At 36.9% G+C, this 26,943-nt stretch overlaps 1 protein-coding gene across 4 annotated transcripts; it reads right to left on the bottom strand.

Moving 5' to 3' along the window:
- Nucleotides 1-811: 811 nt before the first annotated feature.
- LOC108096987 (phenoloxidase-activating factor 2) lies at nucleotides 812-12,956 on the bottom strand. Of its 4 annotated transcripts, none has more exons than XM_017198974.1 (2): nucleotides 12,824-12,956; nucleotides 812-2,119 (listed from the first exon to the last, which is right to left on the bottom strand). In XM_017198974.1, the coding sequence occupies exon 2, from the start codon at nucleotides 2,111-2,113 to the stop codon at nucleotides 845-847; it is 1,269 nt and encodes a 422-aa protein (XP_017054463.1). In that variant the 5' UTR covers nucleotides 2,114-2,119; nucleotides 12,824-12,956; the 3' UTR covers nucleotides 812-844. The 4 variants fall into 4 exon arrangements, with proteins under 4 accessions (XP_017054463.1, XP_017054459.1, XP_017054460.1 ...); XM_017198970.2 differs by lacking the exon at nucleotides 12,824-12,956 and adding an exon at nucleotides 10,745-11,114; XM_017198971.2 differs by lacking the exon at nucleotides 12,824-12,956 and adding an exon at nucleotides 10,425-10,712.
- Nucleotides 12,957-26,943: the final 13,987 nt, after the last annotated feature.

Raw genomic sequence — 26,943 nt, 5'->3', positions numbered from 1 at the left:
CCTGCAAGTAAGATTTTCTGCTTAACATCCTCCAAGTTGTGAGAGACTCGTCGCGAGCCTAATACGCGACCGGTGCCCAAAAGACTCGGCAAGGCAGAGGACACAGGACAGGCGTGCCGCCGCAGGAGTCGACGCGGGAGCCATTACCGGCGTCAACGAGGGAGATCGAGTCGTCAGCGAGCAGAGCCAGAAATCGAATATCCAATTATAAAACCAAGGGATAATAAACCCGTCATATATATTCCAAAATCTAACCTAACTTCTGCGTTCTTCTTTGGTTTCGGGGTCACGCAACAATAAATTTGGTGGGACGTACACATAAACTCAACTGAGCTAGCCGCACGTTTACGTAGCGAGCGAAGATAAAAAAAGAAATTTGTTACAAGCTTCTGACTAAAATTATTAAACCCTCTATTATATATTTTTGATCGGCATCACCGTCTAAATTGATCAAAACGCGTATGTCACGCCGAATCTAGCTTATTTTCCTGTTTATAAATATTGTCGTAACAAATGGATGTTTAAGCAAAGCGAAGAAACGACTATTTATTTTTTAGTGCACTAAAACTTTTTGGAGGTTCCTATTTATTTTGTTATTTAACCCTCGTAAAAATTACAGACTGACAGAAGTAAATCCTTAGACCGACTCGGATGGTGATGCTGATCAAGAATATACATACTTTATCGGGGCGTAGGTGTCTCCTTTACCGCGTTGCAAACGTATGCCTAAAATTATAATACCCTCTTCAAAAGTATAATGAAAAAACACCACATTTGTTTTCCTGTAACCATAATATAAGTTCATAAAAAATTAGTTGTTATGTTTTTTTATTTAAGCCAAAACTTAAGCAGTGTAGACAGACGTTCCGAAGCCATTGGCTAACATTTGCTGGTCAATCCAATTTTTTGCCAAGGCTACATTGGCATATGCAGCCGGCACCTCATCGTTGCATCCAATCCCCCAAGCAACTATACCACTCTGTTGATATCGATTTTCAGATGCTATTCCAATTGGACAAGCTAGTGGGGCTCCTCCGTCGCCTTGGCAAGTGTCAGTGCCTCGCTGTCCTCCCGCGCATATGAATGATCTATCCAAGGCAAACTTTGTTCCAAGTCGTGTGCTTCTTAGCCTGGCTTGGCAAGAATTAAAATCCACGATTGGCAGAGGCACACGTTTCATTATAACGCTGTACTTTCCCAAAGAACCAAAAACATCTTTTCCCCAGCCAGTGGAAAAACATGTAGTGGCTGGTGCAGGAACAGCTTCTTGTTGTGGTAAGCATATAACATTAATGTGGTCATCTAATGTAAGCGATTGACTGAGGATAACAAGAGCAAAATCGTTAGCTATATTTCTGCTCTTGTATTGCGGATGCCTAATAACACTTTTTACTGCTCTTTCTTGATACGGTAAACGCTCATTTGTTGTTTGTGAATCCCACTCCCCTGCACGAACCATAAAAGTTCCAGGCCCGTGTGTCTCCAGACAGTGTACTGCAGTTAAAACCACTTGTTGATGGATAAGTGATCCAGCACAAAAATAGCTTAAATTTCCAATGTGTAATAATGCTACAGTCCATGGAAACTCGCCGAATCCTGCTTCGTTTTGCGTGGCGCCGGAAAGGGTAAAGTCAAGGCCACCCGTGTTGCGAACGCCGCAACCTCGAGGTTGGTTTGGCCTTTGATCCAAAGGAGTTGGATTTAAGGTGTCACTACGCGTCCTATTATCGGCACAGCATACGTCAACAGATTCAGGACATATCGGGTCATCGGCGTTAAAACGAATATCAATTACTCCAAATCCATCAAACGAACCGTCTTCAGTCACACTATTTGTTGAAGGGTCGCATTTATAGTACGGCACGCAATTACAGGCAGCACTTCTTCCACTAGTAGAATTAAAGTTTGACTGTCCATTTATTGAATCTATAGGCTCTGGTGTAACCACGAACCCAATCCCGTTCCCTTGTTGACCAGGACTTTTGCTGGGATTAGTGTTAAATATTTCTTCAATGTTTTTCTGCGCGTTTGAGTTCTGTTGAGAAGTGGGTGCGAATAGACCTAGTGTTTGAATAACACATATTGCGCTCCATAGTTTATTATAACGAGCCATTGTTATCTGTAAATGAAACGAAAAACAATTGGTTTTTAAGGTGTGTTGAAAGGATAGTGCAATACTTAGTTGAAATCGCATTAGTTTCATGTTACAAATAAATACTTAGTAACAAATAAATATACAAAACAAGAAAGGATAGCCAAAATTTGTTTACCCATCTTGTTAGAACTAAAACGTAAAAAACAACTACACCCATCAAAATCTAGTTCGTATTTCTACGGTACAGGGTAAAGGTTTAGAACAGAGGCTTTTCTGAAAAATAGGTCCAATTTTATCCGGAAATATCTTAAAATGTGTGTTTTTAAATCTACTTCACTAAAATAAAGGGCGCGTGCACATTTTACAATTTTTGACCTAAAAGTTCCAAAAAGGGACCTTCGTAAGTGACGTTATCATGTACATATTTTTATCTCAGGCGCCGCACTTAAACAATACTTAAAGACATTTCCCGATATAATTGGAACATTTTTTCAGATAAGCCGCTGTTCTGATCATTTACCGCTATAGGATATTGAAGTCCGAACTTTTTAACATTTATTATCGAAACGAATTGCCTAATGTCAAATAAAATGTACCATAGCTATAAAAATGTTTCTATTAAGGCAGGTTCTCACCTTGTGAAGCCTAAAAAAAATTTTTTTTGGATAACACAAAAAAGGGGCGGGAGGGGGCGTTCCGCAGTGGTACCCAATGTCACCGACCATTCACAAGATCTTGGTCCATGGATCACAAATAATTTCTTCCTCTGCTGTTCCCGTCGGATGTTTAGGCGAAAACGCCTCCGAGGCTCGAAACAAATATTATAAACGCGACAGAATATCTCAGTCGTATTAATAATATAGAGGACATATTTCACCGAGCTATGGATACTTTGGATCCCCTGATATCGAGCCTTTATTCAAATAAAAAGCTTAAAATATATAAGGACAAGCTGCCGTCAGAAGTGATTGCTCTTTTCGCTGAGCCAGGCGTTATAGTAGATGACGATTTATTCTTCTGATAATGAATATAAATATTCCTCTTCTTTTGAGATAGATGCTGAAGAAAATTAATAAAAATTATCTTTTCATGTTTAAATACATAATACAAAAAAATATATATGAATTAGTATCAAATTTAAAACATTTTAATATGGTTAATATAGGAGGTAGGAGTGGGCGTGGTCCGATCAATCTCAAAGCTTTTCCAGTTTCTATATACATTATAACCGTCAACTGTACGAATTTTTAAATCCCTGGGAACTGTATTTCATTTTATGCCTCAACTTTGAATAATTCGGCCACTGTGCATTGGAGAGAACGAAATAAAAAATTCTCACACCGTTGTTTTTATCAGATCGACTTGATTTCTTCAAGATTGCGTTTTCTAACTACTATTGAATTTCGGATTAAATTTGATCAAAATGGGATAGCTGTACCATATCGCTGCCATAGGAAAGATCAAAAAATCTGTATAGAAATAACGGAAATAAAATTATAACATCGTTGTTTTTCATCAGACAAGCATGACTTTTGGAATATAGAGTTTTCTAACGACTCTTAAATTACAAATTAAGTTTCATCAAAATCGGACAAGTATATGGTAGGGGAATGTTGTCAGGGTTGGGCCATATTTTGACATATGCCCATAAGTACTGAACGAATGACAATTTAGAATAAGTTTTTACATATTTGGAAAGGTACAATCAAGAGAAAGTGTTTATTAAAAATAGAGAATTAAAAAACTAAAACGAAAAAAGTTATAGACGTTTGAAAAAAAGGGGTGTGTCCAGGCTACGCACGACAGAAGTGAAACTTCTAGTATTCCTCTCTCTCTTATCCTTTCATTATCTCTTATATTCTGTTTTAGGTTAGTTTGAAGATTAGAGGTTAAATAATTCAAGGACGAAGCATAGATTTTTGTATCTAATATTTATATTAAAATGTTCATTTTATTTACAAGTATACAGTAATACATAAATAACACCAGTTCAATTTCGGCAGTCAAAGCAAACGGTTGTGCGATTCTTGTGCTCTCTTAAACCTTAAACCTTCGTTTCTTCGAATAGAAACCCTCCCGAGTCTAACAATAGAACTCTTATCAGTAATCAGATCAGTATCAAGTGCTCTCATCTAACAAAAAAACCGTCGCGTGCCTAATTTCTAACGCAGCAATGCTTGACCCCCCTGGAGAAGACCCTCCGCGCCTGACGGGAAGTACCTAATGATCACCCGTTCCGACTTTAGCAGCGGTGGCTCGCTAGCAAAAGTGTCACCATTTACGATCAAAAAAACAATTGATCTAACAGTAGGTGCTGAAGTGGAATCATGCAAAAAGCTTAGAGATGGAAACATTTTAGTTAAAACTAAAAACAATATACAAGCTGAAAGACTCATGAAACTCAAAGAGATGATTGGCGGCATTCCCGTCACAGTCTCTGAGCAGCGATCTCTAAACACCTGCAAAGGTGTGATTTATTGCCCGGATTTAATTGAGATCGAGGACGAAGAAATATTGGATAACCTGAAATCCCAGAAAGTGGTCGAAGTAAAGCAAATTACTAGATTCACAAACCGTCAACCAACTGGAACAGGCCTTTTCATCATCACCTTCTCTTTGTTGAACCGACCCGATAGTATTTACATCGGGTACGAAAGAGTCACTGTACGAATCTACGTGCCACAAGTAATGCGCGGCTTCAACTGTTTGCGTATTGGGCACTCAACCAAGTTCTGTAAAAACCCAGAACTTTGCCTGAAATGCAGCCAGCCAGCCCATATACAATTGGAGATGGGCGAAAAATGCACAAACAACGTCAGCTGCATCAATTGCAGGGAAAAAAAGTACGCCAACACTAACCACCATTCAAGAGATAGGACATGTCCCGTCCTCATCTCTTACAAGGAAGTACAGGCCATCAAAGCCAACCAGAAAATTAACAATCGCGCAGCCTGGGCTATTTATAAAGCAAGACACCAACACGACGGATCCCTCTACTCGACGGTGGCAAGTCCCAACCATGGACAGCCACATCAAAATTCTTTAAAACCGCCAACAACCCCAACCAAAACATCGTCTGCAACTGAGCACTTGAATACGAAGGACAAACATCTAAACACATCTGAGCAACCATCCACAAGCAACAGACAACTAATTCAATATGAAAACGATGCGGAGATGACCTCAGGCTATGACACCTCAGAACCAACCACATCCAACGATAAGTCCAAACCAAATGCTAATGTTTATCCTACTAAGATGTCAAAAAGGGAAAAAAGATTAGTCAAACAAGACTATATGATAACAAGATCGAAAATAAAAACCATTGCGAATACTATCAATCCTAACTAACCAAACCTAAGATAACCTTACCTTAAACCTAATATAAATATATTTGTATAAATATTTGTATATATTTACTTTTTAAAAATATGTCTATTTCGATACTTCAATGGAATTTAAACGGCTACTGCAATAACTATAACGAACTCCTAATACTAATTAAAAAATACCACCCCCAAATCATCTCAATTCAAGAAACTCATTTAACGACGAAAAACTCCTTTCCCATCCCAGTAAACTTCCTTAAGTATGATACTGCCTCTATCATCAGCTGCTCTCCTGATATATAAATCGTTACAACACAAAAAAATCAGCATAGGGCAACTTTTTGACGCCATTGCTATTGAAATTGATTCGATACAAAAGTTCTCTATTGTCTCAACCTATATTTCCCCTACCCATAAATTCACACAATCAGACTTGGAAATTATGTTCTCTAACTTTACCAGCCCGGCCCTGATAACTAGGGACTTCAATAGCTGGAATGGTCTTTGTGGATCACCTAAAAACAACTACAGAGGGAACACGCTTGAAAGGTGCTTAGTCAATTCCAACTTTATAATCCTGAACAATGGCAAACCTACCCATTTTTCTACGCACAACTCCTTTACCCACGTAGACTTATCCTTCTGCTCACCTGAAATTAGGATACACTGCGAATTTAATGTTTGCGATAATCTTTAGGGAAGTGACCATTTTCTCATCCAAATTAAAATGTTTAATTACGACAAGAACCCTGTAAATACTCTCCGAGGTTCATCACTAAGTTAGCTGATTGGGAAAATTTTGAAAAACTTACAGGCCGCAATAGCAACCTAACACCCATAGCCGCAAACACCAACCAAGAAGCTTGTAACATTAAAAAAATCATCCTCAATAGTGCATTTCAAAGCATTCCCCAAACACAACCACCAAAAAAGCACTACAACGTCTAAATCTAGACAACATTAAGAAGGCAAAAAATTTAGCTTGGACAAATTTTAACAGAAACATGAACAATGAAAACCTAGTCAAATACAAAAAAATCAACGCGAAGTACAGAAGGGAAATCAGAATTAGTAAAAAGACCAGCTTACAAAACATGACAGCCAATATCTCTCCAAACACCAAATCAGATTTTATATGAAACAAAATCAAACAATTTTCTGGAATCCACAAATCAACATCAATCCACTGTGTCAAAAACGCCCAAGCAATCTCTATAAATAAGCATAAAGAAATTGCTATCGCTTTCTCGAGCCACTGGTCCCCACGGTCAGAAGACACAAACTTCTCGACACCCTTCTTACTAGCCAAAAATGAAACCCTTAACCAAACCCAACATGACCCCCCTCATAAAACAGCAAAATTCATGGAACAGGACATTAGCTATTTGGAATTCTCAACCGCCTTAAATAGCCTAAAATGCCATTCTTCAGGACATGATAGAATAAATTACACAATGATTAAACATGTATTAAAGACTGTCAAATACAGAATACTTAACCTCTAATATCCTTAAAACTCACATTTCCCAAACGTATAAAACCAGCACAATAATCCCAATACATAAAGCGGGCAAAGACAAAACAATTGTAGAATCATACAGACCTATCTCCTTAATTCCCTGCATATCAAAAATACTGGATAAAATAATATCTAAAAGATATTTTTACTATAAACAAACTAACCAATAGTCACCAAATGGGCTTTAAAAAAGGAAATTCTGTTACAGACTGTCTGCTCTACGCAGACGCTCTGATTAACAGAGCTCTTTCCGAAAAGCGGCATATCTCAATTATTTCACTTGATTTCGAGAAGGCATTTGAGAAAATTGGAATTCATGCCATTACTAACCAATTAAAAAAATGGGGTTGCGGTCATCGTATAATAAAATACATAATCAATTTCATGTCAAATCGAAAGATTCGTGTTCGGGAAAACAACACAATATCTGACATAAAACCCCTCCATAACGGTATCCCCCAAGGGTCACCGCTATCAGTTATTCTTTTTTTAATTGCTTTCGACAACGTGGCTAACATAATAGGGAAACATAAAAACCTTAAATTCACTGCTTACGCTGATGACTTTAATATTTTATTTGACTTAAACAAAAATAAATCCACCAAGATAAATTTAGACCCCTTACTCACGGACATTTCGAATTGGTGTGTACTATCAGGTGCCTCCCTATCTATCAACAAATGCAACCATATACACATTTGCAATGCAGAATAGAATCAACGATCTCTACCATCAAGACATCAAACGAAATTACAATTTTAGGGCAATCATTAAACTCCTAATACCAATGGGATCCCCATATAAAAAGACTAAAAATTTCTTTAGCAAAAGCAGTCAACATTATTAAATGCCTGGGAAGTCTTAGATACAATTGTCATCCCCTTACCTTTGTCCAAATTGCCAAAAGTCTATGTATCTCAAAGATACAATATGGACTACCATTATACGGTAACGCACCTAAATCAAAATTAAGAAAAATAATTACCCAAATGAACACGGCTTTACGGGCTGCTTTAGGAGCTTTTCCTACTACTCCCATAAACAACTTCTACTTCGAAGCAAATGTGCCCCCCCCTAATGACAAATATTGAATATAGACAGCAAATCTCTTCAATACAATCACACACTGCCAAGACACCCCCTAAAACCATTAGTTAACAAAATAATCAAGAAAAACAATAAAAAATTCAAAACATCTAGTCTCTTAAAAAGTATTAATCTTTGCGCGGATATCGGTCTCACAATTAACCCTATAAAAAAGGGAAACAAATCATTACCCCCATGGGAACTTAAACCTACCTCGCTAGACACACAGCTTTCAAAATACAGCAAATCCAACTCACCAAAAGATATTTTTCTGAAAGAATTTTCCAAAATAAAACAAGACCTCAAAAACTACACATTCCTATATACTTACTGACGGTTCTCTAGCTAATGAAGTTATCGGCTTCGCCATAACAACGGAAACAGAAGTTCTTAAATGGGTATCCTTCCAGCGTACTCCTCAGTATTTACGGCCAAAGCAGTAGCAGTACATGACGCCATAGAAATCGGTTCTCAGCTTAGAGGAAAAATATGTATGCACAGACTCGTTATCAGTTATGCAGGGACTAACCAATATCGACAACACAATCTACACCATTTCAAAGATAAGAGACCTCCTAATAAAATTCCCAAATAAAATAAAAATCCTCTGGATTCCTAGTCATATATGTAGGTATACTAGGCAATGAGTTTGCAGACAAAGCAGCCAAAACAGCTACGAAGTCATTTTGAAATTATGAGCTTTTTGGTCCATTAAGGGTCCCCAATACGATCTTACCATAAGACGTATCTGGGTTTTTTTTTCTCCGAAATCGGCTTTTAAATTAAAGATTAAAAGAGTAACAATTTTTTTTTGGAAGAGAGTTTTCCCATTTTTCAAATGCCGTATTTTTTTTTATTAATCTAGTTATTATATAATAATCTAAATGAGTCTGTGGTGAGGTTTAATGCACACTTCAGATAAACTTTTTTATGTACGACAATGGACGTAATGTCCATTACCTCACTCAACTCTTCATACTTTCCAATTAAAATATCCAAACAGATTGTTCATGTTACTTGTTATGGTAATTGAACGGAGATTTAAAATAACTCTCTAAATTGTTCATGTTTTCCCATAAACAGCTAATTAAAATACATGAATAGTTGTCCGATTTCTTAAATTATTTCGTATTTAATATACATGTTTATTAAAAAACACTTTTTTTAAAAATCATTCTTGTATAATAAAAATCGTGAACGTTATTATTCTTTTCATTTCATGTCAATCTTTTCTATGACAGCTACAGTGGTGGCCATAAGTATTTTGACAAAATAAAAGTGAAATATACTCGAAACTTGAACTTGCTTCTTTTAACTTTTGGTATCAATGGAAAGGTAATTCAAATGCCGATTGAATGATACCATACTTTTCTCAACTCATTCGATATATATTGAAAAGGGCAATTTAAAAAAAAAAGTCATAAAAAAACTTTTTCCCTCGGCTTCAAAACTAAAATTTTTGGATGCAAAAAGTTTCTTTAAACAAAAATAATAGTAAATGCAAAAAGAATTTTTCAAAAATAATTTTTCTTATATTTTTTATGATTTTTCGGAGGTGACAATGTCGGAAAAAATTTGTATGGAAAAGAGAAAAATATGGCTTAAATGCGTATTTCTAAGCATTTTCAAAAAATCATAAAAAATAGAAGAAAAATTATTTTTGAAAAATTCGTTTTGCAGTTACTATTATTTTTGTTTAAAGAAACTTTTTGCATCCAAAAATTTTAGTTTTGAAGCCGAGGGAAAAAGTTTTTTTTTGACATTTTTTTTTTTTAAATTGCCCTTTTCAATAAATATTGAATGAGTTAAGAAAAGTATGGTATCATTCAAACGGCATTTGAATTACCTTTCCATTGATACCAAAAGTTAAAAGAAGCAAGTTCAAGTTTCGAGTATATTTCACTTTTATTTTGTCAAAATACTTATGGCCACCACTGTACATACAAGATGCTAGATGCGAGAGGCTACAAGATTTTGAAACCGAGAGACCTGTTTGCGTAGAAACCGACAGACTTACATATGTACATATGTACATACAAGTCTAGATTGACAAAGATGTTAGTGCTGATGAAGTATACTTATATCCATATGTATATGTACTTATAGTCGAAAATGTCTCCTTAAGTTCGTTGCAAACTTTTTACTAAAAATATGCAAGGGTACAAAAACTTTAGAAGCATGTTATTTATATACTACGGACATAAAAAACTCAAACAGTGACATACAATTTGTAAAACATTAAATTCGCAAAAGACAATTTTTTTTTTATCACAAGTTAAAAAGTATTTTAGTTTGGCACTGACTCATTAAAATTGTGTTGTTAAATATTACAAATGGCAATTGTCTTTAAATGTTATTAAATGTCTTTCCATTCACGGAAGAATTAAATCATTACTTAACAAGTCTTGAACGTTGTATTTTCGTTTGTTCTGAACGCGAAACAGACAGACGAGAGCTTAAAGTAAATGTATTTGTACGCAAATCTTTTAAAACAGAGTGTATGAGTTTTGTGTGCTCTGCACATCAAAAAGCGGTTGGTTTGTTTGGCGATACATCTTGAGTTAAACGTTTGTGTTGAAAAAAAGTATTTCGTTACGGATTATAATTGGTCATTGAAAGATTTGTCTATCGCATTTATATGAATATTATGTGAATCAATTGACTATTCAAATTATATTTGCAGTGTACGCGTTAAACAGTGCGATATAGACTCACTGTGAGCGGATGACACACGTTGATTTCTCACTTCAGTCGTTCAGCAATGTTGAGATGCTAATGGATGGGAAAAAGCCGAAGTGTGTTCGACACAAGAGGCTATGACAACCCCGGCTCTGGTTTAGTGATAAGAATAATTATTAACGTAATCAGCTATACCAGACGAGTCAATATTGTCGACTGTTTCTACGCAAACTTGTTTTTAAGTTTTTAAGCAACATTTCTAAAAATAAAGTAAAGTCTTGTTGGTATTGCACATCACTTCACATCAAAAGATTAAAAAATTTTCATAATTGTTGTGGATTAATTCTTCTTGGCCCTGCAAGAAAAGAGCACGGCACAAATGAATGCGTGACATAAGTGTGCTTTGCACTGTAATAAAGCATTTCGAGTTTCTTAGCGTTATATATTGGGTGGACGTTTGTGATGGAAAAAATTGTTTGGTCAAAGAAATGGGGGGATTTTATTTACAGAGGCGGCAAGATTAAAGGCTGTTCACGCCATGGCTGGCGGGTACCGGGCAACAAACCGATGGCGGGAGGGGGCCCTATTCGTGAATACCGCGGGTTACGCGAAAAGTATGTGTTATGAACAGCAGTATAATTCGACATTTGAGGTTCAATATCTCGTAAGTGGTGAGATATATCGAAAAATTTTATTCATTAAAAAGTGTTTTTTTTTTTTGGCTCAATTACAATAATATGTCCTCAAATCTTGGCCGGCCAGCAACTAAAATCGTGCCAAGGAAATAAGGGGCACGATTTTAGTTACCGGGGCGCGCACGCATTGATACATACATATGCTATATTATATATGCTATATATTATTATTAAAAAGTGTTTATTTTGGGCCAATTACCCAAAATATGTCCTCAAATCTTGGCGCCCCGGTAACTAAATTCACCCCAAACAGGGGCGTAGCTACCGCCGTATATGCCGTATCAATTATACGGGGCCCCCGGGCCAAGGGGGCCCCCAAAGAGTGTAAGAGTGAATATTTAAAATTTGATTTTTATTTGTAAAATGGGTAAATAATGTGATAAATAAATATTTCTTCTCACAATATTTTGTATACCCTTGCAGAGCAAAAGGGTATTATAATTTCTGTCAGAAGTTTGCAACGCAGTGAAGGAGACACCTCAGACCCCATAAAGTATATATATTCTTGATCAGCATCACGAGTAGAATCAGAATACGTCTGTCCGTCTGTCTGTTTCTATGTAAACTAGTCTCTCAGTTTTAAAGCTATCTTGCTGAAACTTTTCCAAAAGGTGTGTAGTTATTGCACGCAGTATATACGTCAAAACGGGCCGGATCGGCCGACTATATCGGATAGCTCCCAAAATTCTCAGACCGTTGTTTTTGATCAGATCGACTTGATTTCTTCAAGATGGCGTTTTCTAACTGTTTTTGAATTTCGGATTAAATTTGATCAAAATCGGATAACTCTATCATATAGCTGTCATAGGAGCGATCGAAAAATATATATAGAATTAATGGAAATAAATTTATAATATCGTTGTTTTTTATCCCACGAGCATGATTTTTTGAATATCAAGTTTTTTAACAACTCGTTTACTGAGAAAAAAGTTTCATAAAAATTGGACAACTATATCTTATAGCTGCCATAGGAAAGATCGAAAAATCTATATAGAAATAACGGAAATAAAATTGTAACATCGTTGTTTTTCATCAGACAACCATGATTTTTGGAATATAGAGTTTTCTAACGAATCTTGAATACCGAATTAAATTTCATCAAAATCGGACGAGTATATCATATAGCCGTCATTTGAACAATAGTCGAAAATATAGAAAATGAATAGAAAAATCGTCTTAGCTTCGATGTTCTTTAGCCGTTATGTATTTTTTTCGACATATGACTGCAAAGGTATAAAAGCTTCGGTTTGCCGAAGCTAGCTTCCTTTCTTGTTTTCTTTTGTGAAAAATCTTTACCTCCATATAAGGGCCCCCAAAAAATTTTTTATACGGGGCCCCGACAAGGCACGCTACGCCACTGACCCCAAATAAAGTTTTGATTGGTTGTTGATAAGTTTATCTTTTGCATTTATGTACATACATGTATATTGTGTGTAGCACTAGATTCTTTAAACGATAATTGCAGTGTAAGCGCAGCGACATCAACACGCTTCGGAAGCACACTGTGATCGACAGACCTTTGCTGACCTTCTGTCGTCTTCCGTCCTGGTTTCAAAAACCATCATATCTTTGTATTTGTAAACATGATTAAAATTTTTGTAATCGAACGACATATAGGAAAATCGAAAAACACAATTGTGCATGTACGGTATTACATATGTATGTACATATGTTACAAAAGTTTAATCAATTGCATTTTGTTTTGGCTGTTTTACAATTAACTGCAAGTGTATAATAGCTTCGGCTTGCTATGTACATATATACATATGAATTCCTAAATAAACCGGTTAGAAATATTTACACATACAAATTTAGTGAGCTCTGTCACTTTTTGAAGTATATACAATTATATATACATACATATATATAAAATTACTAAGCCTCCTCACTTTTTTAACAATCGAACTAAAATTAAAATAAACAAGAAAGGAAGCTGGCTTTGACAAGCCGAAGCTTAAATACCCTTGCAATCATCAAATACGTCGAACAAAATTCATAAAGGCTAAACAACATCGAAGCTATGAAGATTTTTCTATTATTGTTTTTGTAAACATGATTAAAATTTTTGTAATCGAATGACATTTAGAATAATTTATTATTTTCGACTATTTTTCATATGGCAGTCCGTCCGATTTTGATGAAAGTTAATTCGAAATTCAAGAGTCGTTTTTTATTCCAGCTAATCCTTTAGTTCATATTCAACCTGAATGACATTTTTTTATTTGCTTACGCTATTTTACGTTCAATTCCTAATCAATTAGGAGGAGTAACTCTATATTCCAAAATATAATATATTCCAAAAATCATACATGCCTGATAAAAAACAATGATGTTATCAATTTTATTCCGTTATTTCTATATAGATTTTTCGATCTTTCCTAAGGCAGCTATATGATAACGGTGCCTAAAATAAGACCTATCTTTGGGAGTGGATTGCAAGTAGGGAATTAAATGAATCTTTGCGATTCTTTTTGCATGTTATTAGGAAATTATTGAGCAATAAAAATCAGTCAAGTTTTTTGAAAAATATTGTAATTAAGCCCATTTATGATCAATAATGTGGAGTCGTTTTTTGAGGAATAAACTTTGCGCCGTGCAGTCTCCAGGTCCAGGATCTCGTCTAAAACAAAAAACAGCAATTGGACATTAAACATAAAGGTACAGCGCACAACATGAATTAATTCCTATTTGAAAAAAAATTTTTACATTAAAAAATTTGAGGTTAAAAAAAAATGTAAAAAAACACTTTTTTCCACTTTGTTTGTAAAAAAATCATGTTAGAACAAACAAATATGAAAACCGTTATATTCATGTTGTGGAGAATTTCATTTTAAAAATAATGCAAAAAATCGCATTCGATTTAAATAAAATCTCTGACCTGAAAATTGCACGGCGACTTTGAAAACACGACTTTCAGTAGAAGCGTTTAAAGTTTACATTGTGCCATTTTCGTCATTGACACGCACTCTCTAAATTGCGTATTACAGTCGAATCCCGATAATTCGAAATGGCAAGGGGATTTAACTTTATTAAAATTAAACAAACATTATAAATATGTAGGGGAATGTTGTCAGGGTTGGGCCATTGTCAGGCTTGGGCCATCTTAATATTTCGAATATTCGTTCTAGTACCTGTAAGGTCCAGTAAATGATAAAAGATTCTGCCAGCCTTTGCTTCTCAATAAAATTTTTTATCTTCCGATTATACTGCCAATCAGATCAACGGTCCCATATAACTGTTGTATTGCGCTACAGCGAAACGAAGGTCGATTTGTATATACTCTTTTTTGGCCTTGTTGAATCGGCGTGGAGAGTCTGTGGGAGCTATTCCACCGTAGTTCGATGGCAATGAAACTATTTTATTATTAACTGAGGTGCAAGATATGTCTACTCCACCAAAATCAGCGACATACTCCACAGACGGCCCGCGAGGAATTTTTTTTTGGTGAATATTCCCCATAATCCATTAGGGATTCTCTTCTTTCGATTTGTACCCAACGCTTTCCGGCAAATACTTCAAAAGAGGTAATGAATTGTCAAAATATAGTCGAAAATGCTGATGCCTGGAAATTTCTCTGGCCAATACAATTCTAACTAATACAATTCTACGATTGCATTGTATACATCAAAACAGAGACTGCACAAATTAACTAAGAAAAGCAGTTTGATGTATATTTGCAACACAACGATACTCACTATTTTCATGTAACGCATAACACATAACATAATAACTCGACTGCACATGCATTATTAAAATAAGTACCTTTTCAATTGTGCAGTTTTTTTTTTATTTTTTATTTTAAATACGTGCGTAGTCCCACCACCCGCTTAACCGACCGAGGGACCAATGTTAAAGGTTAAGGAAAAAAAAATTAATAACGAAAGAAATTTTAAATTTAATTTTAATTTTAAATTTAAGGATCTAATTTTGTGCCAGAAATGTTAATACTAATGGCTTAAGGTGCTGCAGAGCGTCAGATAAAGATAATACAGAAAAAAGTCTATTGTAGTCAGAACAAAGTACCCTGAAAGGCTCAGGTTATAATTAGATCTACAAGTATTTAAAACTAATGGAACATAATTCCTAGTTAATCTACTTGGTACAGAGAAATTTAGTCTACTCAACAAGTAAGGACTCTTAATTTCACCACGTATAAGGTTACGAATAAACACAGTACCAAGCATCGTTTTACGGTTAATAAGGGAGGGCAAGTTAGTGAGGAGCAATCTATTAGAATAGGAGGGTAGTGTTGGGTCAGTGAGCTTTTTCACTTACCTTTGGTGGTGCCCAAGTAAAAATTTCCAACTAAATATGCACTTATTTATATTAATGGCACCAAGGCTATTTTTTACAATATTGGGCAGGCAGCCCGATTTTTCTGTGCCTTTTAACTACCGAAAGTATGTTGGGCAGGCAGACCGAATTGTCTGTGCCTTTAAACAAGCGAAGTATATAAACGAAAAAATAGGCAGGCGATCTGCGATCGTCCCTTCAGTGCAGAAGGGAGTTAGCAATGACAATTAAACAGTGTTGCCGGGCAGGGCAAATAGCAAAACAAAGGCAAACATCAAGTAATCAATTTACGTTAAGATTTGAAATTTAGTGTTTTAATTTAGGACTGCCTCATGACCAAACAGGTAGGAATAGGTTTGCTTTCCAGTTTAGGCGGCGTAGGGCAAAAATTAAAAAAGTGTTTTTTGGACTGTTTTTATGCGATCATCATGTACTACGTGTTGAGGACTCAAAACGGGTGCCCTATACTCAAGGATTGGCCGGACCAACGATATAAATAAAGTCTTGGTAACGTAAGGATCCTCAAATTCCTTCGACAATCGTTTAATAAATCCAAGCATTCCCCTAGCTTTTTTAACCATGTTCGAAATATGAAGTGAGAATTTAAGTTTACGGTCCAAGAGGACGCCAAGATCCTCAATAACCTCTTTCCAAGGTATTACCACTTAGCGAATGGGTGACATTATGCGGATTAACCCGACAAAACGTCATCAGCTTGCACTTAGAGTTGTTTAAATTCAGAAATTGTCGTGACACCAGTTTAGGAAATTTTTTAGGTCTGCTTGAAGGTTTGAGTGACGGGAGTATTCATTATACTGCAGACACAGTTTTACATCGTCCGCGTACATAAGTAAGCGGGAATGCGCAATGATCAATGGAAAATCATTAATAAACAAGGTAAAAAGTAATGGTCCCAGATGGCTTCCTTGTGGTACACCAGAGGTAACTCTGAGAAGACTACTTAAGGAATTTTTGAAAAGAACTCTTTGTGTTCGGCCACTGAGATAACTAAGGATCCAACTTAAAAGACCTGCTGAAAACCCTATCATGTCAAGTTTGCGAATCAATAGGAAGTGATTAACAGAGTCAAATGCTTTACTGAAGTCTGTGTAAATGACATCCGTTTGAAAATGATTTTTAAAGCCATCTATCACGAAGGATGTGAGCTCTAAAAGATTTGTTGTAGTAGACCTGCGCTTCATAAATCCGTGTTGGCATGGAGATATGACTGATCTACAAAGGTGCTGCAAGTGAGGAGTTATTACCCGCTCAAAAAGCTTTGGAATTGCTGACAATTTAGAAATACCTCTATAATTGCTAGCATCCGACTTGTTTCCCTTTTTATGAAGGGGAACAATAAATGACTCCTTCCAGACAAGGGGAAACTGTCAAGTTTGTAGGGATAGGGTAAACAGCTTGAGAAGGGGCTTACAAAATGCATTAGCACAGTGTTTAAGAACACACCCAGGAATCCCGTCAGGACCTGGGGTGTAAACTGGTGTATCACGTTGAAGATCCAAAAGAAGGGAGCTTTCGTTTAAAGAGGGACGAAATATTAAGTTCGACTTAGGTATGGCGTATAAATATTGCTCATTTGAATGAGACACTGTGGAACCACTTAGGTTTGAAAGTATTGGGCAAAGAGATCGGCTATTGCCTGTTCAGTATTAGCCGTCATACTTTCAAACGAAAGCGAAGGCGGAAAGGAAGATGATCTGCGCTTAGTGTTAACAAAATTATAAAACCGTTTTAGATCCCGTAAAAACTGGCACTTGCAACGGACTAAATAATTTTTGTAACACTGAGCGTTAAGAACGGTAAAGTTTGACCGAGCTCTTATGTATTTTCCAAAAATAGACTGACAACCTGAAATTTTATATTTTTTAAATTCCTAAGGTGTGACAACTCCTTGCTAAACCAAGGTTGTTTATTGGATGTTGATGGGTTATACAACACACGAGCTAAAAAACGATTTGATTGCCGAATAAAAAATTGTAATGGCTTCTTCCATATTATGGCAGGAGTAGAGATCGGACCAGTCATTGCCAGATATAAGTTGATTAAGTCTCAGAAAGTTAGTCCTGCGAAAACAATGAGTTCACTTGGCTGCCTTTATAGCATTATTTTTAACCGTTATACCAGTGTCGATAGTCACCTCGAAAGCAGGGTGATAGGGATTTTCAGGCAGCGTAAGTGTTGTTGGTCTAGAAAGAAAAACATTTTCAGGATTTGAGACAAGGCAGAAATCAAGTAAACGATCTAATGAATTTCGAACATGGTTTACCTGGCACAGAGGTATGTCAAGTAGACCGTCAATGAATTCATTGTGGCCTATAGGTTGTAAAGCATTGGAATTATCATCCGAGGACCACGAAGTTCCAGGTATATTAAAATCACCTACAGGGTTGCCCATATTCGACGGACCCATGTTTTTTTTTTTTAAAATCAAAGAAAAAAATAAAAATTTGGCGGTTGGCAATCTTAATCATTTAATTTGTTCCAAGTAGATTTGTTTACATCAATTTTTGAATATGACATCTTTCAAATGGCCGCCTTTTGATGGCGTATTGTGCCCTTTTTGCAGCATTTTCCATCGTTTTCGCCAACATTTCGGTCGGAATAGCGGCTATTTCTTCACGAATGTTGTCCTTGAGCACTTCTAGGGTCCTTGGCTTGTTAACGTAAACCTTTGACTTCAAATATCCCCACAAGAAGAAGTCAGGCGGCGTTAAATCGGGCGAACGCGGTGGCCAGTCCAAATCACCACTTTTCGACAGCAAACGGCCCGGAAACAATTTCTTCAGAAAATCGATTGTTATGCGACTTGTGTGCGGTGGAGCGCCGTCTTGTGGAAACCAGAACTGCCTCATACGCTTTCGACGAATAATTGGCATCACAAAATTGGTCATCATGTCGCGATAACGCTCCTGGTTGATGGTAACAGCATGGCCATTTTCATTTTGGAAGAAAAACGGCCCAATGACCGTTTTCGAACTAACGCCGCACCAAACTGTGACTTTTTCGTCGTGAAGAGGCACTTCTTGAATCTTCTCAGGATTTTCAGTGGCGTAAATACGGCAATTTTGCTTATTTACGGTCCCATTCAATGTGAAATGGGCTTCATCGGACATGATTTTTTAAAAGCACGTTGAGTTTTCACAATTGACTTGTTCTGTTGAATGTAAATTTCAACTATTTCAGAGCGCTCGCGTGGCGTGTATTGTTCCATGGTAAAAATCTGCTTGGACTGATGCTTCAAACGCGGTATGTCATTACGCGATCTCGCATCTCTGTCAAAAGTTATGGCGTCGTCAGATGGGTCCGTCGAATATGGGCAACCCTGTAGAACTACTAACTGATTTTTATCGGACAAAGAACTCGAAGTTGACTTTACAACTGATAGGTGCCTAAAATAGTCCTCAAGATCGGACGAAGGAGGTATGTAATAGATATCTGCATGAGTGGCAAAAAACCCACATTCAAATGCACAATGCTCAAAATGAGTTGAGTGAATTGGAGAGCAAAGCCAACATGGAGTGAGAGGGTTGGCTCTCTTTCGCTTACTCATTTGCACAAAGAGCAGGTAGAAGGAAACGAATTAAGTGAATTGAGAACGTTGAAAACAGAGACGTTGCATTCGAATGATTCGAGTTGCAAATGTAAATAAAAGGAAATAAAAGCAATTTAAATGCAGTGAATTTTCTTCGAGTCCGAAAAGGCTTTATATTTATGGTTTTTTATTTTATTTATTTCTAAATTTACAATAACTTACAACTAATTTAAATTTGAATGCAAAAACATTATTTTGTTGATATTTTCAGAGTTAGTGGCTATTTGACAACGCTTCTCTGGTTTTAAATTTCTTGCATTTGAAAAGGTCCGTTCCTAAGCCGCGCTGCTCGCTGGAATGCAAAATATTTTGCAGCTTGTTTTGTGCAATAGCGGAAAAAATTGCTAAAATCAGTAGTGTATGCAACATTAATATTAGAATATCCAGAAATTTCTTGTTCCACCTTGTCCTGTATTGTCTCAATTTGGGGGACATCGAAATAATCAGCAAATTCATCGTCTACTAACTGAGGTTCATAATTGTGGAGGTCAGAATTGTCTTGAAGAAATTGTGTCATAATAATTTTGCAATCTTTAATAATGGCCTCTTTCTCAGTTTGTGAGAATTGAATAAGTTTGTTGGTTGGGGGAAAAAGGAACAAAGCTATGTTATGGTATTTTGTCAAATTTGGAGTAACTGTTGTCAAAATTTGGCTATTGAGTTGGAATTTAAGGCTTTTAATTATGTCTGTGTCATAGTACTCGATATGGCAGGTTTTCTTTTGCTTGTTTAAATTTGGCAAAATTAAATGTATCGTTGGGCGTTTAGAAGCTTCAAGTTTTTTGGACACATTCTCAAAAACTTCCAGCAATCGTACAATTGCACCTAATTGGTTTATATTAATGTCATCAACTCTGCAGGTCTGATTTTTTCCTTTAAAATAGCTGTTAACTCTATCCAATTTATTTCAATGGACTTAAGCAAATAGTAGTCGGTATTCCACCGAGTTGGACAAAAACTCTTTAAAGACATCCCCAAAGATGAATTATTTCCTGACTTTTTAAAATATCTGACCAGCTTGCTGCAACTTGCGACCATATTTTCCACCTCGGGAATAGCGTTAATAGCGTTTTCAACAGCGTTGTTAAGCAAGTGGTTTATGCAGTGAATTTTATCTGAGCTTGAAAAGGCTTTAATCATGTTCGACCCACGATCAGTTACGATTACGGGTTTGTCTACTTCAAGGTCACATCCAAAGTCCTTCAAAATCGCCTCTATTTTTGTCCTTATATTGTCACCTTGATAAAGAAAAAATTGTAATTATACTTGAAATATAAAGATGGGGTTAACAAACCTGTGCTGGGCGAGCCCTTCATTGACTTCATGGCCATAAGGCGATCGACCAAAACTCCCTCCCTTATGTAATGGACAGTGCACGACAAATAAGCTGTTTTTAAGAAATTATCCGTCCATATGTCACTGGTAATAGCATATCCAAAGGCTTTGTACTTTTCGATTTCCGTTTTTATTGGGCCAAAGTGGGTCGAATATATTGATTCTATGTTTCGGGATACGGTTGTTGGATGTGGTAACAGCTTATCTACGTCGACATTTGCACCATATTTAGCTCCAACATTGATTAAAAATGATGCAAACTGTTTAATGCCAGAGTCGTCAATAATTTTAAGAGAACGGCAGTTCTTAATAACCCATTCGGTTACAACAGATAAGCCCTCGTCTTTTGTAGCTTTGTTCACTTCAATAAGAACACCGTTGCGGAATTTGCTGGCATTTACGATGTAGCATTTATGTTTGACCAGGTTAGATGTACCTACTTCCTGTAAACTTTAAAACAGTATAGCATATCCTACAAGCTACAAAGTCGTCAATTTGTTCTCCTTTTTCTTTTTTAATTTTGCAGAAAAATTCCCAGACTTCGCTTCTGCCTCTCTTTTCTATTAAGGTGTGCATTCCACTTTGCAGCATCTCTTTGATACCCACCGCGCTTTGCACAGCCTATATATTTTAAACAAATTAAATTAACTCTGAAAAAATAACACAAAAAAACACTTATAGACAGGTCACAAATACACAGGTTAATACCTAACAAAAACACGAACAAAAACAAACGCGGGAAACTGTCTTTTCAAGCAGCTGGCCTCTGCGACAGTCCCTAAATAACTTGTTGCAGAGGCGGAATAAGCAAAAGCCGTCTTGCATTTAACAATACACTAATTTACACAGAGTAATGTAATACACACAACCTAAAAACCAAACTTTAAAATACGAGGTCTGCAAATATATACATACAGGCTCGTCGGCTTCTTTTATAAATTGGTTGGGAATGCACCGAAATCATAAGAAACAACTCGAATGATTCGAGTATAAAAGGCATTGCCAAATCTCTCATTCCATGTTTCGTTTCGTTCAATCTCTCTCATTTCGTTTGACGTCTCAAATTAAGAGAGGAACACAGGCGTGCTCTCATACAATGTCATTTCATTTCCAGCATTCCACTCAATCCATTCTATTCGATTCGAATGTATTCACTTAGACGTATGTTATGAATGTAATCATGCAGACGTCTAGTATGTAAGAGCAGGTAATAAAAATTAACCTGCCAGCGACAGACAGTCAAAGTTCAAAGGATCTGTCAAAACCTCTTCTGACATGAGGTTAGCGTCCACTGCAATAAGGACGCCCCCTCCCCGTCTAGAGGGACGGTCATGCCTATATATTGTGTACTTACCGGGAAAAACTTCGGAGCTAAAGATCTCCGTCTTTAACCAGGTTTCTGTAAACACAATAACTTGGGATGCAAACGAAAAGCTATCAGTATACAATTTGGTTGGCTTGCTACGCAAACCTCTTGTATTCTGATAGCTAATTAAGAAGTTAGTGGTTAGTTTTTTGGGGAAGGAGCTAAGGACGGCGCGGTTTGTTGGTCTCGGCCGGGGAGTTTTATTCTCGTAGGACCTTTCTTTTTTACAGATCAACTGTATACGATATTACATCGAAGTACAATGCGAACCATGCGTTGGATTGCAGAGGAGGACCTTCGTTACGCATGGTTCGCTCGCTGACACCCAATACTGATGCCAATTTCCGCAACGATTGTCCCGGGTCCTCCAAAATCAGCGCCTGAGCCTCTTCGTCGACTGCCGGAGTTCGTGAAATGCGTTCCCTCGAATGAGTTCTCCTCGCTGGGTTAGAAAAACCTTCCCTTGACTCTTCAGAAGTTGATCTCGGGTACCCGTAGAATCGAATTATTTCTGTCGGCGAACGCCCAGCGCGAAGACTTTCGTAATCGCGGCTCTTCGGTTGCACTCCGCACTTGTACGTAACATCCCGGCCATTTTTATGTTATGACTATTTACTAGATGCCCATGGCTTACAAGAACGCCAGTAGCGATCTCTGGCGGAATGACTACGTGGCGGGAAATTCAAATTCAAACTTGTCCGGATTTAAGCTCCGCACCCTGTATAGATCGGAACGAGCCGGATCGGCCGACTATATCGGATATCCCATACGAGAGAATGAAATTAAAAATTCTTACTCCGTTGTTTTCGATCAGATCGACTTGATTCTTTCCAGATGGCGTTTTCTAACTATGTACTATTGAATTTCGGATTAAATTTTAGTAAAATCGGACAACTCTATCATATAGCTGTCATAGGAGAGATCGAACAAGAAAGGAAGCTAGCTTTCAGCAAGATAGCTTGAAAACTGAGAGACTAGTTTGCGTAGAAGCAGACAGGAGGACAGACGGGCAGACGTATTCCGATTCTGCTCGTGATGCTGATCAAGAATATACATACTTTATGGGGTCTGAGGTGTCTCCTTCACTGCGTTGCAAACTTCTGACTGAATAAGAATAAGCTTAGCTGGCAGTATACATTACTGTATGTACTTTGTCCCGAATATTCGGAGCTTCGGCTTTCAGCATTGCCGAATATTCGGTAATCGGCGAGATCACTATTCGTGGCAACTCTAGTTTTAAGCTCAAATCTATAATAATCTCTAATTACCAGTAGCATATGCATTACGTTGTTTTACAAAAGGAGATAGTGATGTGACTCATTATAAGTCAACCACAAGAACAAGAACTTTCTGCAACACATGGCAATCAATCACTGCAAACCATTTGTAAATGGTAGACACTTTACAGTCAAATCAAACTGCAGACCACTTACTTACCTGATATGTATTTTTAATCCAACTCTTAAGGGTAAAGACAATAATATGGCGGATGCATACTGCCGCATAAACATAGCACATTTAAAGGTCATAAATACGAGTATACAGATAGTCCAAAAAAGATAATTTAAAATACAGCAAATCATCTGGCCAAAAATTGCATATGTCTATAAAATGTCTATAAAATGTTGTAACGATGTAAATCTTAAAATTTTTTATTTAAGCAGGGAAAAATATTAATGATCTGTATTCTAATAAGGGTTCTGTTTGGGTGGGCTGCGCCGCTAGCTCAGCGATATTTTGTTGGCCTTTGGTGTCTTTGGTCAACGCGTACACACCCAACCTACGATGAATAAGTATATGTATGGCACCACCCATTAGTGCTCAGCCGAAATCACTCCAGGCGACAAATATCGTTCCATCCCCCCTCACAGTAACTATTTACCGACTCATATTTTTAATACATACTATAATTAAGGTTAGCATTCAAAGCACAGCTATTCAAATTAAATTATCAAAAATTTGATCACTTCATCAGCCTCTAAGATCTGACCGCCGACTTCAAATATCAAACAAATCAAGTTCACCTAATCCAAAAGAGCTTCAGGAAAAAAGAAAGAACCCTTTTGCTTATCAATTCTGTGGCCCCTACTTTGTAGCAACCCGACGAGAAATAGTACTTTCGGTTCTAACTCGGAAATAAATTATTCAGGTATAATGTTTCAATTCGTAATAATATGGAAGCTATCCGATATTTTGGGAAAGTTTCAGCAAGATGGATTTAAAACTGAGAGGCTAGTTTACATAGAAACCGACAGGAGGACAGACGGACAGACACACAGACGGACACTCACATAATGCAAAATGGAGTGGTAAAGATAAACGGTCTCCTAGGGCAAAAAGCCGATTTCGGGTGGATTGTCTCTGGATGCAAAAAATCAAAAAAAAAAAAAGATCGGTATTGGTAAGATAGAATAGATTGGCATAGTTTATCCCCCCGGAGGGACCTACCTTCGGAGGTATTAGAAAGTCCAAAATTAGAAGAAGAACAAATTGTCCTATTAAAAGATAAAAATAACAATCCAGCTAGGCGGCCCATGGGGGGAAGTGGAAAAGGTCCCTGTCAGGAAACATAAAAGATCAGAGGGGTAGATCTGAAGATACAAGATAGATATATATAGATTGACAAAAAAGAGGCTGATCCAAAGAGAGGAAGGCAGGAAGACAATGTAATTACGCATCCTCCAGTAGTACGAAGCCAAAATATACCATTGAACAAATAATAAACAATTTATCTTGACCCAATGGGCGATGTGGAGATTGTGGCTTTTTCTTACAACTTAGTGGTTTACTATAATATGGATGCCTATTTTGGAATGTTGAATAAAGGCAAAGAACTATTACCAAAAAAAGAGAGTTGTTCGGAGCAGACCGCCAGCACCTAATTTGATGCACATAGGTGTAGGGAGATAGGAGCCGCTCTTCAAGCCTCTCTTATGTTTGTTATCTGTATTATCTATGTTATCTATAATCGTCAAAGCGAAGGTATAAAGAAGCCACGCTTTCGGCTTATCTCGTCTCAGATCAAACTCACAAATTATCTCGCTTGCATCGCATACATTGTACACATAATCGAAAACGAAAAAGCAGACTCGTTCATAAATGAAAGAAATGAATCTCTAGCGGCATATCTGAGAAATTTAGACCCTAATTCTAGCAACAATGAGTATAACCTATGGAGAGCAACTAAATATCTAAAGAGACCAGCAAAAAGAAACATAATCATCCGCAAAAGCAATGGAAATTGGTGTAGATCTGACGATGAACAAGCTGAAGCATTTGCACAGCACCTGCACTCTGTGTTTCAGCCAAACGACATTAACAATCCTATGACAGAAGCTGAAATAGAAAATTTTCTTGGGTCTCCCTGTCAAATGAGCTTGCCTATTGAAAGAATTCACTTTGACAAAGTCGTGACAGAAATTAATTGCTTAAACAATAAAAAATCACCAGGCCCGGATAAGATAGATGGCATCACTCTTAAAACTCTACCACTAAAAGGCATACGGTTTCTCACGCTTGTATTTAACGCTATTCTGAGGCTAGACCATTTCCCAAGTCAATGGAAATGTGCAGAAATCATTATGATCCTCAAGCCAAATAAGCCAGAAACCGAACTTCCATCTTACCGTCCTATTAGTCTGTTGACTATATTCTCGAAAGTATTTGAAAAAATTCTACTGAAGAGGATGTTGCCAATTTTGGACGAACTTTCCATCATTCCTGAATATCAATTCGGATTCAGGAAAGGCCACTGCACCATTGAGCAATGTCATAGGGTCATCAATGAAATTGTATCTGCATTTGAGAACAAAAAATATTGTACTGCTACGTTTCTTGATGTTCAACAAGCGTTTGATCGTGTTTGGCACAATGGATTACTCTACAAGATAAAGAAATGGCTACCTGCCCCATACTATCTATTACTGAAATCCTACTTGTCTGACAGATGCTTCTACGTGCAGCAGAGAAATGAAACGTCAACACTACTTCTCATAAACGCAGGCGTTCCTCAAGGGAGTGTACTGGGACCAGTCCTTTACACTCTATACACGGCGGATATGCCAGTAACAAACAACTGCACCATTGCAACATATGCTGATGATACAGCCATTCTGGCAACGAGCTCATCTCGAGACGAAGCATCTCAACTCTTGCAATGTGAGCTCAATCTGATTGAAGCCTGGTTTCTTCGCTGGAAAATTAAAATTAACTCCCTGAAGTCTGCCCAAATAACTTTTTCACTAAGACCAGGAAGCTGTCACACTTTATGGCTCAGCAATTCCACAAGATACCTGTGTAATGTATCTTGGCATGCACCTCGACCGCAGGCTAACATGGAAACCGCACATAAAAGCTAAATGTCATCAACTCAAAATAAAAACACTGAAAATGTCCTGGTTACTAAGTAGAAAATCAGCGACCACTTTGGAAAACAAAATTCTCCTCTACAAAGCCATTTTGAAGCCTGTTTGGACCTACGCTATCCAGCTCTGGGGAACAGCTAGTAATTCAAATATAGAAATACTTCAGCGCTACCAATCTAAAACATTGCGACAAATTGTTAACGCTCCTTTTTACGTAACCAATGTAAATATTCACAGAGATCTAAATATTCCAACAATAAAAGAAGAGATAAACAAATATAGTAAGAAATATACAGACAGACTTCACAATCATGTAAATAATCTAGCCCTAGATCTATTAGACAATAGCTCAACATATAGAAGACTCAAAAGATTTCACATTCTTGATCTCCCTGAAAGGCAAATTTAAGTAAACGATAAGGTATACTTAATAGCAGGTTTCACTGGAAATCTGCTATTCCTGTTATGTAATTATTAGTCATAAAATTTACTTATTGTCACCAGACAGATTGTAACTAAAAATTAAAAAAAAAAATTTTTTTGTGAATAATAAAATGGAAAATCCAGTGAAC

Source organism: Drosophila ficusphila, unplaced genomic scaffold (assembly GCF_018152265.1).
Source record: "Drosophila ficusphila isolate 14025-0441.05 unplaced genomic scaffold, ASM1815226v1 contig_2, whole genome shotgun sequence".
In the NCBI taxonomy this organism is placed as follows: domain Eukaryota; kingdom Metazoa; phylum Arthropoda; class Insecta; order Diptera; family Drosophilidae; genus Drosophila; species Drosophila ficusphila.
This window is presented reverse-complemented; position numbering and strand designations above follow the sequence as displayed.

What these genes read in the sequence shown, in the direction of transcription:
- LOC108096987 (XM_017198974.1), bottom strand. Translation starts at nt 2,113, where the DNA reads ATGGCTCGTTATAATAAACTATGGAGCGCAATATGTGTTATTCAAACA.